The sequence below is a fragment of the Acipenser ruthenus genome, chromosome 10 (assembly GCF_902713425.1).
Source record: "Acipenser ruthenus chromosome 10, fAciRut3.2 maternal haplotype, whole genome shotgun sequence".
In the NCBI taxonomy this organism is placed as follows: domain Eukaryota; kingdom Metazoa; phylum Chordata; class Actinopteri; order Acipenseriformes; family Acipenseridae; genus Acipenser; species Acipenser ruthenus.
In genome coordinates this window covers 39,476,119-39,493,915 of record NC_081198.1, presented here as the reverse complement: position 1 = coordinate 39,493,915, position 17,797 = coordinate 39,476,119, and the positions used below count along the sequence as shown (strand labels likewise).

Sequence of the window (17,797 nt, the reverse complement as noted above, 5' to 3'; positions counted from 1 at the left end):
CGAATACATGATATGATTCTTTAAGCACTAACCAGTTGGTGTACAGGCTGGTTATCGTAGGCTCTCCATGACTATCCAAATGCTGGGTTTGCTGTAGGAGGACGTTGTTGAACACTCTTGTAATGTCAATTTGTACATAGTTTTCAATGGACTGTAGCACTGTCATGTAAGCCCTTACACTTGTCAACAGTTCAGAGGGCTTTGCAATCTCTTGTGTTGCCTGATTGTACATAGTCATCCCAACAATGGATCTGAAATTAATTTGAATCAACATTTGTTTACATTATGATCTTTATTTAAAAATAAATAAAATTATATAAAACAAAATTACACACACACACATATATATAGTGTGTGTGTTTTTTATTTTTTACATTAGAACATATTTCATAACCTACTAGGTAAATCATTGCAGCATGTTTGAAAACAATGTAAAACATATCATAATCTTGTTAGAAAGATATATTTAAAATCCAAGTAAGAGCCAGGTACTCATTTACTCTTTGAAAATCCCTAGCAGCATTACAGAGGGATTAGAAACTCTTAGAAACTATTTCCTGAACACCTTGAATTGACAAGTGTTTAAATGTAATGGTAGCTGTAACTAAATAACCGAGTCTGACTTACTTGGTGAAGCGGATTTCCAGATGTGAAGTCAAATATTCCCTTGGAGTGAAGGTGTGCTCCCAAACAACCATATTTGGTACATAATTGATAGAGAAACAAAGTTCAGAAAGAGCAGTGTGTAGTTTGTCCAAGCTAAAACAAATAAATAAACACAACCACCAGCATTAACAAAAAGCAGAAGACCATTTTCTTTGGATATTTAACATTGTAAATCAGCATCAACATTTAAAATCAGATTAGCCTTCCCTCATAAATTATAGGAATAATTCATTTTCTCTCAAGCCATAATGGATTTTCTTCATTAAAGAAAAAAGAAAGCATTTCAACACCTTCATCAATGGATGAACAGCAAGGTGCTATGCCATGTATGCCTTGCTGTTTGGCAAGTATCCTTTGATACACACCACCCGGGTTACCACGACTACTCTAACCCTACCCACAATCCCTCCATCCCTGTTATAACAATGACAGTCCTAACACGTGGCTGATTAAATCAGCATCCTGTCTACTCCACCTCACCAAGCTCTGATTTGGGGGTCTTAATACAGCTCAACGTCTCTTGCCTAGAGCTCTACTGAGTACACCAACCTTTCTCTTTACCAAGAAACTAGGCTGTTATGGTGGTCTCTCCCACACCACAAGCTCTATTTGCAGCACAGTATTTAAAGTCTGTAATACTGTAAATATTATGATTCATTCAAAATGTCAATTAATGTTTTTACAGTAACAACATAAGAAAGTTTACAAACGAGAGGAGGCCATTCGGCCCATCTTGCTCGTTTGGTTGTTAGTAGCTTATTGATCCCAGAATCTCATCAAGCAGCTTCTTGAAGGATCTCAGGGTGTCAGCTTCAACACCATTACTGGGGAGTTCGTTACAGACTCCCACAATTCTCTGTGTAAAAATGTGCCTCCTATTTTATGTTTTGAATCTCCATTTGTGACCCCTGGTCCTTGTTTCTTTTTTCAGGTAGAAAAAGTCGCCTGGGTCGACATTGGCAATACCTTTTAGAATTTTGAATGCTTGAATCAGATCGCAGCGTAGTCTTCTTTGTTCAAGACTGAATAGATTCAATTCTTTTAGCCTGTCTGCATATGATATGTCTTTTTAACCAGGAATGATTCTGGTCACTCTTCTTAGCACTCTTTCTAGAGCAGCAATATCATTTTTGTAGTGAGGTGACCAGAACTGAAAACAATATTCTAGATGAGGTTTTACTAATGCATTGTCAAGTTTTAACATTACTTCCCTTGATTTAAATTCAACACTTTTTACTATATATCCAAGCATTTTGTTGGCCTTTTTTACAGCTTCCCCATAGTCTATATGAAGACATTCCTGAGTCAACATAAACTCCCAGATCTTCAATTTCAATGTCTCCCATATGGTATTTATAATGGAAATTCTTATTGCCTTGTACAGTACCTTACACTTTTCTATATTATATGTCATTTGCCATGTGTCTGCCCAGTTCTGAATGTTGTCTAGATCATTTTGAATGACCTTTACTGCTGCAACAGTGTTTGTCACGCCTCCTATTTTTGTGTCGTTTGCAAATTTAAACAAGTTTGCTTACTATACCAGAATCAAAGTCATTAATGCAGATTAGGAAGAGCAGAGGACCTAATACTGGTCCCTGTGGTACTCCACTGGTTACCTTGTTCCATTTTGAGGTTTCTCCTCTAATCAGTATTTTGTTTTCTACATATTAACCACTCCCTAATCCATGTGCATGCATGTCCTTGAATCCCTACAGTGTTCAGTTTAAGAATTAATCTTTTATGCAGGACTTTGTCAAAGCTTTCTGGAAATCTAAATAAACCATGTCATATGCTTTGCAATTATCCATTGTCGATGTTGCATCCTCAAAAAGATCAAGCAGGTTAGTTAGACACTATCTCCCTTTCCTAAAACCATGCTGACTGTGTCCCAGGATACTGTTACCATATAGGTAATTATCCATTTTGGATAATATTACAGTTTACATATAATAGAAGTCAGGCTTATTGGTCTGTAGTTACCTGGTTTGGTTTCGTCTCCCTTTTTGTGGATCAGTATTATGTTTGCAATTCTCCAGTCTGTTGGTACAACCCCTGTCTCAAGAGACTGTTGCATGATCTTGGTTAGAGGTTTGTAAATAACTTTTCATTTCTTTGAGTACTATTGGGTGGATCTCAGCGGCCCTAGGGGATGTGTTTATTTTAAGAGCTCCTAGTCCCTTTAACACTTCTGCCTCTTATGCTGAAGTTATTTAAATCTGGATAGGAACAGGTCAGCATGTGGGGCATGCTGTCCGTATCCTCCTTTGTAAAAACTTGTGAAAAGTAATCATATAATATATTTGCTATTTTTTTCTCTTCATCTATGATGTTGCTATTTGTATCTCTTAGACATTTTACTTCCTCCTTGAATGTTCTTTTGCGGTTACAAAATTGGAAAAACTTGTTGGAATTGGTTTTAGCCTCCTTGGCAATGTTCATTTCTAGCTCTCTTGGCCTTTCTAGCTTTCTTTTTGACTTGCACTTGCAGTTTCAAGTACTCTTTCTGTGTACTTTGTCTTGGTCCCTTTTAAACACTCTGTAAAGTGCCTTTTTTCTCTGAATATTTTTTTAAATTTATCTATTAAACCATTTTGGCCATTTTGTTTTAGACTTGATTTGTCTACTTTTGGAATGTATTTGTTTTGCGCCCCTATTACTACATTTAAAAATAGCCATCCTTTCTCTGTGGAGGTTTTCTCTATTTTACTCCAATCTACTTCTGTTAGTACAAAGTCCAACCAAACACAGACGTTTTTTGTCTTCCACAGAGTCCAAGGTAAGTGTGTTCTTTTTAATCTTTGTACTGTTAAATTAAAAGGGAACAATGGCACAGTTTACTCACTTGGTAACTAGAAGCCTATTCTTTCTCATGCTCTCCACTCCAGGCTTCTCTCGCTCAGGTTCTCCTTTCTTTCCAGTCTGTTTTTTCGACTTCTTGTTCACTGCTTGACTGATGGTTTTGGCACAATGTTTCGGCAGTAACTGCATTTAAGAGTAAAAGGAAAATCCCATAGAACAGTTGTTACATTTCCATAACAAAAATAATGACTTTAGGTGTGTGTGTGTGTGGGGGGGGAGTGTCAGTGAGCATATTTCTACAGACATGTTTCGGTACTGTTTAGAGAACTTCAATTTCAATAATGAAAACTATCAAATGGCTTAGATAAATTAAACACCATGATTGGCTAAACAAGATCACATGACTGTGTGGTTTTCCCAGCCAAAGTATAGGAACTAATTTGCAGTGGCAGAAGGATACAAACTAACAAAACAATTTAAAAGTTTAAAATCTTATTGTTTTATTTTTATAAAATAGTTCTGAAACCATTTCACCAATCATCATTTTACCTGGTCACTAAGAGTGCATTGTTCTGTGCAGATGTCTGTAATGAGATTTCGAGCTTGTTTTGCCATTTCATCCAAAAACATGTTACACAAAGAGAGACTCCGATCTCCAATATGATGTCGCTGTAAAAAGAAGAAAAAAAAGACATTGAATTTACTGTTAGTTTAAAAATGTTACATTACTGTTTGATAGAAGGTCATACAGACTAGACTATGAGATACAAGCTTTATATCAAAGCTTATATATACAAATTGACAATAGATTTGTTTACTAGTTTACAGTTTTGAGTGGAGTTATCTGTCTCTGTAGAAAGAGTGGCATTAATCTATATTTCAGACATTCTACAAATAATTACGCCAGAATTTCAAAATCTGTTCTTAATTGGCAATGTTATGCAAGACTAGATGTAAGTTTTTTTTTAAATTCAGAGACTGTTTTCAGCTTTCAGTTTAATTGAAGCACACATCCTGTTGTAGTCAGCAGTTTTACTTTTGGCTGAGAATGTGAAGTGTAACGCCACATTAAAATTCACTTTTCCAGGTTTTGTTTTCCTTGCATCGTACAGATCAATTTACAATATTATTACATCTAAAGACATTACATGTATAATGGAAAAGCGATATTATATATTGTACATAGGTATCAGTAGGCTGCGTCTAATTTTAACTAGCGCTGAACATGACCTTTTCTGCAAACTTCCTGATCTTTACTGTTACTATAAATTGTTCTCAAAGAGATTTTTTGCCCTTGATGGAAATTTTCTTGGAAACTTTTAGTGCTTCTCCAACATAAATAATGTTTGCAGCTGTCTAAAGCTGTCTAGAGTGGACATAGAGGAACATTTTAGAGACATGCTGAGAAAGGGAGTTGAATGTTTGAATAAGGGAAATCCAAGCCTTGTATGGCTCAATAAATCTCTTTTATTCCTTTAAGTGCTTTCAGATTCATAGTTGTGTAAAGAAAAAAAGAGCACATTACAATGCCTTTTAGACATTTTTTTCATGCCAGTTAGTGAAATAGTAATAAAAACAAAAACGTATATTTTATTTACAAGGCTGGATCACTACCAGTGTTGTGCTTCGGGACACAACACTACTTCATGTTCCATGAAAGTAGCCTAATCAAAAAGGTTGTAACTGCACTTTCAGATTAGTTCATAACCCCTAGTCACTTGCTGTAGCTTATCATTGTATTTAGTTGAATTGCCAATTCATTAAAGCATGTTTTCCTAGCCTTATATAAACTACAAACTTCTCCAGCTATGAAATTTTAGTTGAGTAAAACATAACAATAAAAACTCAGTTTCTGACTTTGTATTACAAAATGTTCCAGTTACATATATTGGCTCTATTCCTTTCCTGAGTCTCAGTAAGATACTTTCCTGCTCTCACAGATTGATCACCCTATCAGTTAGACACGAATAAGCACAGAAAGCAGTCATTTCCCAGGCTGCCATGTGTTTTTTGTAATCCCTTTTTTTAAATGAATGTTTGACAGTTTCAAAATCTACCCTTTTCCGTTTATCCTCTTTGAAATTAGTGATCTATCAAGACTGAAAAATAAAAGCTGCTCTGTAGTACTGGAGATTAACCATTTGCTTTTGAATCTACTTGTGATGGAAAAGAAACCCTGTATGCTCTCTAGTATATGTAAAACATATACTGGTATAGATTATATACAGTGCTGCCTTAATGTGAACATAAAACAAAGCAACCCGTGTCACAGTATAGTACATTCACTTGCATGACCTTGGAGGATATACAGACACATCAGCTTGTGGCTCAATCATTGGAAAGCCAAGACTACCAAATAAATTGCTGATGCAGACAATTTAGCTTTACTGTGCAGTACAGTACATTCTTATGGTAACATACAAATATGCATACTTTGGTTATGTACTATTAAATTCTTACCTCTTCGGGGCACAACTCGTGGGTACAACTCATGAAATGAGTGCAAACCAGCGGGAAAGAAATGGAGTATCTGGACTGTGAAGGCAGCTCCAAGCACTGCTGGAACATCTTCTCAAAAGCACGACTGTAAAAGCTATTAGAGTAAATACATTTTATACTCTATGCAAATATCTAAAATTAAAAGATACAATTACTTCCAATGCACCAAAAAAATAAAATAAATTCATAAATCACTTGTCAAAAAAAAAGCACTTTGGTTCCTCCTTTGGTATCCACTCTAGTAATATTAAGCTGTGTTTTATTAAACACTATAAATGCTATAATAACAATAGATACATCTAATGCATTTTTCTTACCAGAATATGGAAAGATCAGATGTTTCCACCAACATTTCCACCAAGGAGTCCACCATTTTAGTATGAAAAATAATAGTGTTCATCATCTTGCCAAGTTCTCTGTGATCTGCCAAACCCAGTGAAGCCTTGGATACACTGGTGTAAGCCTATCCCAAAAAAACACAATTGTAGTTAGTAGACTAAACTAATATTTAATAGGCAGTGTTTGTATTTTTCAGTGTAAGTAAGGCAACAGCTATCAATGCACTTGAAAAACAAAACCGAACACTATAGAAATTCTGAAACTATCCTGGATTCTTTCTTTTGCACACCAATTTAAATCTCCAGAGTTAAATGTCTTGGGGATAACATTGAAAGATCCTCCACACACACACACACACACACACACACACACACAAACTCTATGCCAAGAAAGTTGGTGAATTGGGTGACAATTCCTAACAAAATGGGTTTTTATTTTTTAATGATATTTAATTGACCACCATGGACGTCAAAACCCATGATTCTCAATAAAAATGTAACATATATACATGCAAAATTTCCACTTTATTCATCTGTTAATTACTTAAAGTATTTGAAGGCACAATCATATTTAAATGAAACACTTGCTGCTTTAAGGGTATGTAAATTGTGGTTTAGATTCCCAAAAATACAGCGTAACATTCCTATAACAAAAAAATAAATCAGACTCATTCCTTTGAAAGAATCAGACATTACGTCAGTGCAAAAAAATAATAGCCAGTCGTTAATCAGACATGACCTACAACAGCTTTTTTAATTACTGCCAACTGTAGGGTTACTGCCAAGAATTTACCACATGCAAAATTACATTAAACAGGTGCTGATCCCAAAATACAAATAATGTAGTTTTTAAAGCTAAACAAGTCAGACCTTCAAATATAACAGTATTGTATGTTTTTTTTTTTTTTTTAGAGATGGTAGCAAGACCACTGTCCAACAAAACACATTTCAAACATTAATCCTTTATACAGTGTGGGATCTAGCCCAATCACCATTAAAATGGCCAGTGTCAACATTTTATTCCCACCACATACTGTACAACAGACAAGGGTAAAAACAATTGCAACAGCAAAATCAACATTAGCTTGTGGAGTGAGAAAGAGAGTCATTACTCAACTCTTTTGCCCATTTATGTAGAATTACAGTAGGTATACAAATGAACACCACACAAGATGTCATATTCAAGATAAACCACAAAAATCAATTAGCTTACAAAAACATTACAGAATCCTGTGTTTGTTTGGATGAGGGGTGTGATTCGTGTTGTTAGGACACAAGCTATTACAATGCAGGTGTAATTTGCAGCACACTTTGTTTTAGTTAGAACATGAGCTGCATTCTGAACCATCTGTAACCTGCACTAAAGTCTATTTGGATGACCAGCAAAAAAAGCACTAAGTCAATTGATTTTTTAGGTTACAAAAGAGTGCGTTCTGCATCAAAGGTGGTAAGAAAAGGCATTCACCTTGCAATATTTAAAAGCCATAAAAGGGAAACTTTACTGCAAAATGTTTAAAAAAACAAGATGTTCTTGCCTGCGAGATGTAAAGCTGTATTACAGTAGGACGATAGGTAGTATTTACACTTTCCAACCCTGGTCCTGGAGGGCCGGTGTCCCTTCTGGTTTTTGTTCCAACTGTGTCCTAAATTACTTAATTGGATCAATTATTACCAATTACTGTTCTAATTAAGTAATTTAGGGAACAGTTGGAACAAAAACCAGGAGGGACACCGGCCCTCCAGGACCAGGATTCGACACCCCTGACTTACACGCATGTGGAATTATTATTTTTTGTTTTTGTTTATAAATGTAGTAAATTGCCAACTGATTTAACTCTGTTTTTCTCCCAATTTGAAATGTCCAATTGTATTTTTAAGCTCAGCTCACCGCTACCACCTCTGCACCAACTCGAGAAAGGCGAAGACAAACACACGCTGTCCTCCAAATCGTGTGCCATCAGCCGACTGCTTCTTTTCACTCTGTAGGTCTGCCATGCAGCCAACCCAGAGCTACAGCGCAGCTCTGGGCAGCTTACAGGCAAGCTCGCAGGCGCCCAGCCAGTCTACAGCGGTTGCTGGCCTAAGCACACCCACCCACCCGGCAGCACTCAGCCAATTGGCCAATTGTGCGCCGCCTCCTGGGAGCTTCTGTCAACGGTCGGCAGTGGACTAGCTTGGACTCGAAACAGTTACCTCCAGGCTATACGGCGCATCCTGCACTCCTTTACCGGATGCGCCACTCGGGAGCCCCATGCTCGTGGAATTTAAAACAGAATTGCAAATTGAGCCAAAATGTAAAAAAATGTCTACACACACACACAAACTCCAGAAGAATACGGCCGTGACCATAAGGATTTCGTTGTTGAAGGCAGCAAAGGAAATAAGATACACTGAAGTGTGCAAGTACTGTCAAGTTAATACATTTTGCGACAGAAAAAAACGCCCAAGCATTTTGGAAATTAACTGAAAACAATAATTTCAAACAGTACATAAAAAGCAAAAGCCCTGAAAAAAAGTACATAAAACTCAATAGCTAAAAATAAGCACTGAAAAATATAATTAATAAAAACTAAAAAACAGAATCCCTAATTATAACCATTACTAACTGATACCACCGATGATTGGAATGATATACTTTCACTTAGCTTGAAGACTATAATTAACTTTGTAAATCAGTAAGCATGGATTATTTTTAAAATCTATCACAGCTTCCAAAAATGCATCAATCTACATTTTATTTTGCTGCCCACAAACCGATGTTACAGCTGTTCTCACATTGGCTCAAATGTAGTGTGTATTCCTTAAATTTGCACTAAGCGCTAGCAAATCATTTATTTTAAATATTAATACAATATTCAAAAACTTTAAATATTAGTTTTTTCTTGTCCAGATATCTTTGCTTTGATAACCTGTGGGGAAACATGTCCGTGAATAAAAACACTGACTTGAGAAAATAGTTGTGCAGCTGTGATAAAAACCGGTTCTCCAAACTAGCCTGCAAGCTTTTTCCAAAAACAAAAAATCAAGAACTCTTCTCAGTAAACTGCTTCTGGCTGTTCTCTGCTTCTATCTCCCATGGCTGTGTTCTTTAAGCTACTGCTGTTTAAAAGATCAAACAAATCACATAAAAGAAAAACATTCCTTTCCTTTTTTTTTTTTTTTTTTTTTTTTTAAAGTCAGAAGTAATACTGGAGAGTACAGTGCATCTCCTTTTTCAAGCAGCACTGGTCCAATCTGCCAGAAAAATGCCTGTCAGACTTGTCTTAACGTTTCTGGGTATCATAAGCTTAAGTTTTAAGAAGTAAAGACCGTGGGTCACATTCAACTGACCTAAATGGCAGCCAACTTTAATACAATCACTGTTTCAATAAATTGTCCAAGGTTATGAATATAAAACATCTGACATTACATGACCTTTTCATTTATTATATATATATATATATATATATATATATTTTTTTTTTTTTTTTTTTTTTGCTTGGTAACCAGAACACCACCATTGGGTAAATCTGTACGTTGTGTAACACTGTCCATAACGGTCACAAAATTGCCTTGGAAAAAGAATGCCGTTTTAGAGATTGCAAAACAACATTGGCCTTAATGCTGCCCATAAATCAGTGAATTTTGCTTTAGAGTTTTTTTTTCTTTTCTTTTTCTTCTTGAAAGTCTTATTTTGTGAAAGTCTTATTTTAGTCCATCACACATAATACAACATCCAGCGAGAAGTCAGAGATAACAGGTAACTAAAGCCCAGAGATGCAGTATCAAATACTGGTTTTATAAAAGCACTTAGAAGCCTTGTGACATGTGACAGCCATTGACAAATAGTATTGATAAAATACAAGGCAACATGATACACGCAGGCCTTTTCAAGAGTTAGTGTCTAAAGTTACATATAGGGACTTACCTGCAATCTGAACCAGTCAAGCCTCATGCCTCTGAAATCAAACACCTCCCCATCTTCAACTGAGAATATATATATATAAATAAATAAATTACATTTTCACTCAGTTATAAAGCATAACATATTTTCTCATCTATACCATGGATAATATGAATCTGTTTAAACAAGAAAAAAATAAGGACAATAAAAACTACACTGATCAAAATAGATATTAACCCACTGTTAAACAGAAGTTTTGATCATCTTTGACTAATTACAGTACTGTACTGACATTTGCAGCATATAACAAACCTTGTTTTACACCGAGGGAAGTCATTGTGTTCACAAATGAAGACATGATGATTGATTCGTCTTCAGGGCAGACAGACAGATTCTGAAATAAACAGAAACAAATATATTTACTTTTTGAACCAGCATTTGGGGAATGATACAGTAATACATTAAATAATATCAATAATAGAAATAGTGTTGCCTATCGCCACTTGTCAATATATATATATATATATATATATATATATATATATATATATATATATATATATAATTGTAACAGCGACGAGGGACCCAGACACTGCTGTGCAAAAGTCTTAGACATTTTGCATTTTTCTACTCTGATGCATTATGAGCATCAACAATTTACTCAAAGCCTCCACTAGTGTTTTCTACTATTATAACAACCTTGACTTGCATAAAGAAAAAAAACATTGAGTGAAATAGCTCGCATCACTTGATTATCAAGGTGTGGTATCCGAAGCATAATCAACAAGTACAGAGAAACATCATCTGTAATTGACAAACCCAGGACTGGAAAAGCTGTCTAACAAGGATGAGCAATACGTGAAGATAATATCCTTAAGGGATAGAAAGAAGACAAGCGTTGAATTGACAACAGAACTGGCAGAAGGCACAGGTGTCATTGTCCATCAAATCAACAATACAAAGGTCACTCTTGAAATCAGAATACCTCTGTTAAGAAAGGGGAACAAGACTAAAAGGCTAAAATATGCACAAGAACACAGAAATTGGACTATAGCACAGTGGTCAAAGGTGCTTTGGACTGTTGATGGATGGACAACGACACTTGTGCCTTCTGCCAGTTCTGTTGCTCTGGTCCTGGGTTTGTCAATTACAGATGATGTTTCTCTGTACCTGTTGATTATGTGTCAGATACCACACCTTGAAAATCAAGTGATGCGAGCTATTTCACTCAATGTTTTTCCTTCTTTATTATTATTATTATTATTATTTATTTCTTAGCAGACGCCCTTATCCAGGGCGACTTACAATCGTAAGCAAATACATTTCAAGTGTTACAATACAAGTAATACAATAAGAGCAAGAAATACAATAACTTTTGTTCAAGCAAAGTCAAGGTTGTTATAATAGAAGAAAACACTGGTGGAGGCTTTGAGTAAATTGTTGACACTCATAATGCATCATAGTAGAAAAATTCAACGTCTAAGACTTTTGCACAAGTGTGTGTGTGTATATATATATATATATATATATATATATATATATATATATATATATATATATATATATATATATATATATTTAAAAAGCTCCAGTTATGCTAGAGAACTGCTTTGAAGCATTAAATCTCATATCTTTGCCTCAATCCTTACTCATTTCTCAAAAGTACTTAAGCACTTGCACCCCATCTAGTGGTTACATTAGATAGAGATAGAGAGAGAGAGACACACATACAGTTGTAGTCAAAAGTTTACATACCCCAGTGGAAATGTAGCAAAAGTTTTGCTTTTGTGGATGAGGAAAAAAGCAATAGATGTAGAAAATGCTGGATAGTAGGTGAACATTCTTACAGAGTATAAAAGGGTTAGGCATAGGATGATTGCTGTCATTACCTAATAAGTCAATATGGGAAAAAGTAGCTATCTAATCTTAGGCAGAAAATTATTTATTGTCATAAAGCTGGAGAAGGATACAAGAAGATTTCTAAGCATTTGAGTAACCCAATTTCAATAGTTGTTTCTATTATCAAGAAGTACAAGACTCATGGTACTGTCACAACACTCCCTTGGTCTGGAAGAAAGAAGGTTCTTTCACCAAGAACAACCAAGTAGAATAATTGTGAGGAAGGTTAATAACAATCTGAGATTGACTGCCAAAGATATTCAAAGTGAACTGGCTGCAAGTGGGACTGGGATTTCCATTTCAACTATAGGTTGAGTATTGCATGGTGAAGGTCTCAATGGTCGCAGGCCGATGAAAAAGCCACTATTAAGAAAACGTCACAAGGACAAATCACTTAAAGTTTGCACAACTGCAAATTTGAATGATGGATATGAGTTCTGGTCAAAGGTTTTGTGGAGTGATTAAACAAAAATCGAACTGTTTGGTCACGTCGATAGTTGTTACATTTGGAGAAAGTCTGGTGAGGCGTACAAAGAAAAGAACACCATACCTACTGTCAAGCATGGAGGTGGTAATATCCTTCTATGGGGCTGTTGTTCCTCTAATGGCACAGGAAATTTAGTTCTAATACATGGTAAAATGGATTCCATAGCATACCAAAAGATATTGTCCAATCACCACAACGATCCGAAGCACACATCAATACTTCAGAATGGTTAAAGAAGCATAAAATCAAAGTTCTGGAATGACCTAGTCAAAGTCCCGATCTAAACCCAACTGAGAATCTTTGGAGCAAGTCGAAAAAGGCTGTGCACAAGAGAAGTCCTCGGAATTTGAATGAACTTGAACAATTTTGCGTTGAAGAATGGTCAAAAAGATGAAACCGTTTTATATCGCCGCGCTTAATATCATGTCACGGTTATTATCACGATTTTGCAAAAAACTCCCTGCCATGCACCATAGGTTCTTTGAGAAATTACCTCTCTTAATATCATCTCACAAACCAACTTATTGTCACGTTTTGTGAAACCTGTCAAATGCTGCGTTGCTGGGCTTTACTAAGTTACCACAGAATAAAATTAATTTCCAACGCAACGAACAACAAATAATCATCTCGGCTGATAAACTGACATTTTGTACAGCCTGTCATATGCTGCGTGGGCGGTCTTAACGGGATACAGTTCAGTTACAAAACACCAATGTCACCAAATTTCTTTTTTAACAGTCTTATTCGCAAAAAACACCCCACCAAGTGCAACGCCTAATTGATAGCTCTCATCAGATGGCAATTCATGCCATTTTTTTGAGAGACAAACTGTTTCATTCCAGATAATGATACAAAACGTATTTGTCCTGTAGCAAACTATATGCATTTGTTTAAGAGTAAAGAACGACTAAATGTACAGTATTAAAACACTGCTCTTTAATTCATGGTTATTTTATTTCTTTTTTTTCTCGCACTCGTAATGTGCTGTCATAGACAAACATGAAACCCGGTTTATATCATGACCGGCTTTATATCACTAAGTATGCCTGCACTGCAATCGTGATATAAAGCGGGTTAATCTGTTAATCTCACACACACACACACACAATACATTACAGTCAATTATCTGAACTAACTGGGACCGATACTAGTTTGCATAATCGATTTGTATGGATAATCAAACCGGTATTAACCACTTCAACACCATGACGTACGCACGTACGTCAAATAAAAACCCTCTTACAGTACCATGCTGTACCTGCATATGTCAAGTTTCCCATTCTATTCTATGATCAGTTTCTCAGTCTAGCATTTCAGGTTTCATTCTCTAAGGCAGTGCTAGTACTGTGGAATGTGCAATGAAAGTCGGGGGAGGGTCAGGTGACATTTGTATCCAATTGCATGTCATGTAGCGATTCCAATCTACCTGTGGGCGTTTAGAAGACAGATATATTGCGGGAAGCCATTCAACTTTTACAAGTATATATATAGTGTTTTAAATGATTATTTTTTGTTTTATTATTAGTTTTACTTGTTTAGTTGTAGTTTATATAGTTTTTAGCGAAAGCTAAACATGGCAACGTACGTAGTCTTTCTATAATGAGCAACGGGAGTGAAGTTGGTTCGGAGGATTTCGATACCAGCGACAGTGATGCTGACTTATCACTCAGCGATGATGATGAAGAGGATGTGGAGCCAAGAACAGTACAAACGGTACAAACAAAAGAACATGCAGCTACTTTACAGGTAAGCCAGCTGCAAACGGGAAGCTGTTTGGTTTGAAATGGCAGTGCTGTGACGAAATACTATCAAAACACAGCACTGGGTACAAGGCAATAAAGCAGGCGTCTGCAGCAGCCAGATCCATCACAATGCCTGCACAAAGTAGCTGTGTACACGCATTTGTGACTATCCCTCCAACACAAGGGAAGCAGAGACCACAAAAAAGGTGCAGGGTCTGCTACGAAAATGAAAACAAAAGAAAATACACAAGAAAAATGTGCAGTGGTTGCGAAGGCAACCCCGGGTTCTGTTGTATTGAACATTTCAATACATGGCACAGAGCAAGTCGATAATGGCACACATTTTGACGTTGTTTGATTTTTATTTGATAATTACTGTTTACTGATTATTATTGCTATTAGCAGCATTTTTGTTTTATCTCTATATTGAACATGGGTATGTAGTACACAGAGCATAAAGGATAAATGAAAAACACAGTTTAGATCATTTATTTGTGTTATTCATTATATGTTAACATTTTATAGCAAATACAAGTTTGAAAATCATCAAAAGAATACAATTCAGTAAACACATTACAGAACTTTAGGAATCATTAAACTTCAAAAATTCTGTTTCTATACTTTGATACTTGCTGTTAAGGCATTGTAATAACGTGCAATTGAAATGAATAAAATAAAAGTTCTTAGCTGCTCAATAACAGACAGGATCTCCAGCCCTTACTGATGAAATCGAAGAAAAATCAAGAATGAGGTGACAGATTTAATTTGCTTAACTGCAACAATTTAAAATCTCGTAGCTGTTTTAGCAGCAAAAGCTGTGTGTGTAATACACCACACGTAATTCATCACATGATTACAGGTGCGTTCGGTTGATTAGACAGTAAGGTTGATGAAAGATTGGATAACTGACACTCTACTGTATGTATGCATGTATGTATGTATGTATGTATGTATGTATGTATGTACGTACGTACATTACTTGAATACCAATTTTCTGAAGCAATTTATTTTATAACCACAACACATAGGGTTGAATTTAGCATATCTTACCTGAACAAGTTCATTCAGTACAACAGCATCAAATCCAGATAAGTACTGCACGTAGTACCTCTGCATTACTGGTCCATATTTCCGCACATGTGCCCTCAGTTCTTCCATGTAAAATATCAATTCAGCAATATGCCTAAAAAAAGAAATGACACTAACTGAGCACAATTCCTTTGAGCTAGTCAAGAATGATTACCTTTGATTTACAGGATGTGTACAACATCACAAGACAATGAATCCAAGAAATGAAAAAACATTAATAACATTGTTTTCAAAACTTTTTACATTCATTACGATTTTATTTTTTAACAATACTGGTATGTAACAATATGTAATTAAAATAACAATTGTTGACTGTTCATAATATGGTACCATGCATACTGTACTTGGCCCCATTACGCAAGTGGTAAAAATATCAACATGAATTAGATAATTTCGCAGATAGTAGTTTTTCAATACTTATGGGCACCACTGTACACATACATTTACTCCCACTTACTTGTCTATAAAATCATCTGCACTTTTCTTCTGGATGTTATCAGCATGGCGAAGAAGCCAAATAATTTCATCTCGGGCAAAGGAAAGAGCCATAAATACAAAAAGTGCCTAGAAGAAATTAGGATTATTCTATTTTATTTACCATAAATGGAGAATACATTACAAATGACATTTATATTTGGATATACGGTAACTTTTAGCCTGTAGATTTTCTACAGTCCTCAAGTTATTCTGAACATTGGAAATTTGGTAACCAACACTATATTATTTTCATTTCATGAGATCAACAAAGTGCAACTTTCATACTACACAAGGAACTAAAAACTGTTTTAATATACAAAATGGTAAATTTTCTGGCATGGGAAAGAAATGGACAACAGTACCTTTGGGCCTAATAATCCAGGTTGGTCAGCAAGAACTGTGGCTAGTTCTTTCAGCGCAGACCTTAAAAACTTGCGCCTTTCTCTGTGCATGGATCCACTTAAGGAACAACAATAATAAAAAAATAATAAAGATCTATAGCAGAGTACAGTCACATATTACTGCTTCTACATTACCTTTGAATTCTGCCTTGAAAGGCTTGCATATACTGATGACTACAATAACCAGCTTTGTTTCTGGGAAGACCTGTCACAATGTCATTCTTTACTTGTATGTGTTTGTTTATATGTTTATATACACACACACACACACACACACACACACACGTACGTTAGGGCTGTCCAGCGATTTAAAAAAAATTATTGCGATTGAATTTTTTTTTATCTTAGTTAATCTTAGTTTTAATCACATATTTAATTGATACAATTAATGCACCCATCTCATTCAAGTTTGTCTTATTAATGATGCTATTATTATTATTATTATTATTATTATTATTATTATTATTATTATTATTTTTATTTTAAAGTTCTTCTTCTTACTACCTATGCCTTATATGGTCTTAAACCTTATCCTCAATATCTGCTGACCAATATGTCCCTGGTCGTTCCGAGATCTGTTAGAAATACTTTTTGCTCTGTCTCAGATAAAAGATGACATCGTCACAACAACTGTTTAATGCTCAGAATGCCTCAAGTTAAATTGTGACTTTAGAAATAATATATTATGTCCAGTTCTAAACAAGTTCCAATGTTTGTTTGTTTTTTCTTTTTCTTTTCTAAATGACCAGTACTACAGGTCTGTTTGAGAATATATATTTATTCATTTTGAATGCAACAAGATATACCAACATACTGGAATGCATACTTACGCATGTGCTAATGCAGCCTCTTTGCATTCTCTGATGTCAGTAATACGTTTGTTGTAGCTGAAACAAAAAAAAAAAGAGAATACATCACAACATCAAACTTTCACGTTGCAGACATTGAAAACACAATATACATTTCCAATTTAACTACTCTAACAGTTTACAAACACTATCACACAAGGACACATTTACAAGGATTTCTCTAAATTAGAAAAAGGTTATGTAAATGGTTCAATTTTAAAGATAAACCCTACACTATGTACATTAAATTGAACTGGAAAAAAAAAATTGAACTACATTAAATAACTGGACCTCACACACATAAACTGAAAGTAAACACTAAAAAAACAAGTGAAAGTTAAAACATACCTGTCTAAATTAGACATATTGTATGCTGATAATTGTGACACGATGCAAAGGGTCACTCTATGGTAGTTATATAACTAAATGACTTACCCTCTAATGTTCACAAATAAGTCTTCTGCAGATTTGTGAATATGGTAGACTTCATCTCTATAGAGGCAGAGACAAGAGCTGCTTTGAAGGGCAAGCTTCCACAGACTAAGTGCAGCTGCATCCGTGTTCAGGACTCCATGACACAAAATAAACCCAACTAGGGGAAAAAAAAAAAAAAGCTTTATTTGTAAAATATAGTTGCTTAGTATTTCCTGATCAAAGTAACGTTGG

The 17,797-nt window shown here is 35.3% G+C and overlaps 1 protein-coding gene across 6 annotated transcripts in view; it reads right to left on the bottom strand.

Moving 5' to 3' along the window:
* The window catches only part of LOC117409662 (nck-associated protein 1), a 47,219-nt gene that overhangs the window by 8,684 nt on the left and 20,738 nt on the right, over positions 1-17,797 (bottom strand). For 5 of the 6 annotated variants that reach the window (XM_059032220.1, XM_059032221.1, XM_059032222.1 and 2 more), the window contains 13 exons: positions 17,567-17,723; positions 17,114-17,170; positions 16,245-16,341; positions 15,863-15,969; positions 15,367-15,499; positions 10,501-10,582; positions 10,213-10,271; positions 6,285-6,430; positions 5,929-6,061; positions 4,018-4,137; positions 3,512-3,651; positions 628-759; positions 33-251 (listed from right to left, as the gene is read on the bottom strand). In XM_059032220.1, the coding sequence (XP_058888203.1) occupies positions 33-251; positions 628-759; positions 3,512-3,651; positions 4,018-4,137; positions 5,929-6,061; positions 6,285-6,430; positions 10,213-10,271; positions 10,501-10,582; positions 15,367-15,499; positions 15,863-15,969; positions 16,245-16,341; positions 17,114-17,170; positions 17,567-17,723 (1,582 nt within the window). The remainder of the gene's footprint in view (positions 1-32; positions 252-627; positions 760-3,511; positions 3,652-4,017; positions 4,138-5,928; positions 6,062-6,284; positions 6,431-10,212; positions 10,272-10,500; positions 10,583-15,366; positions 15,500-15,862; positions 15,970-16,244; positions 16,342-17,113; positions 17,171-17,566; positions 17,724-17,797) is intronic. The other variant, XM_059032223.1, reaches the window with a different exon arrangement.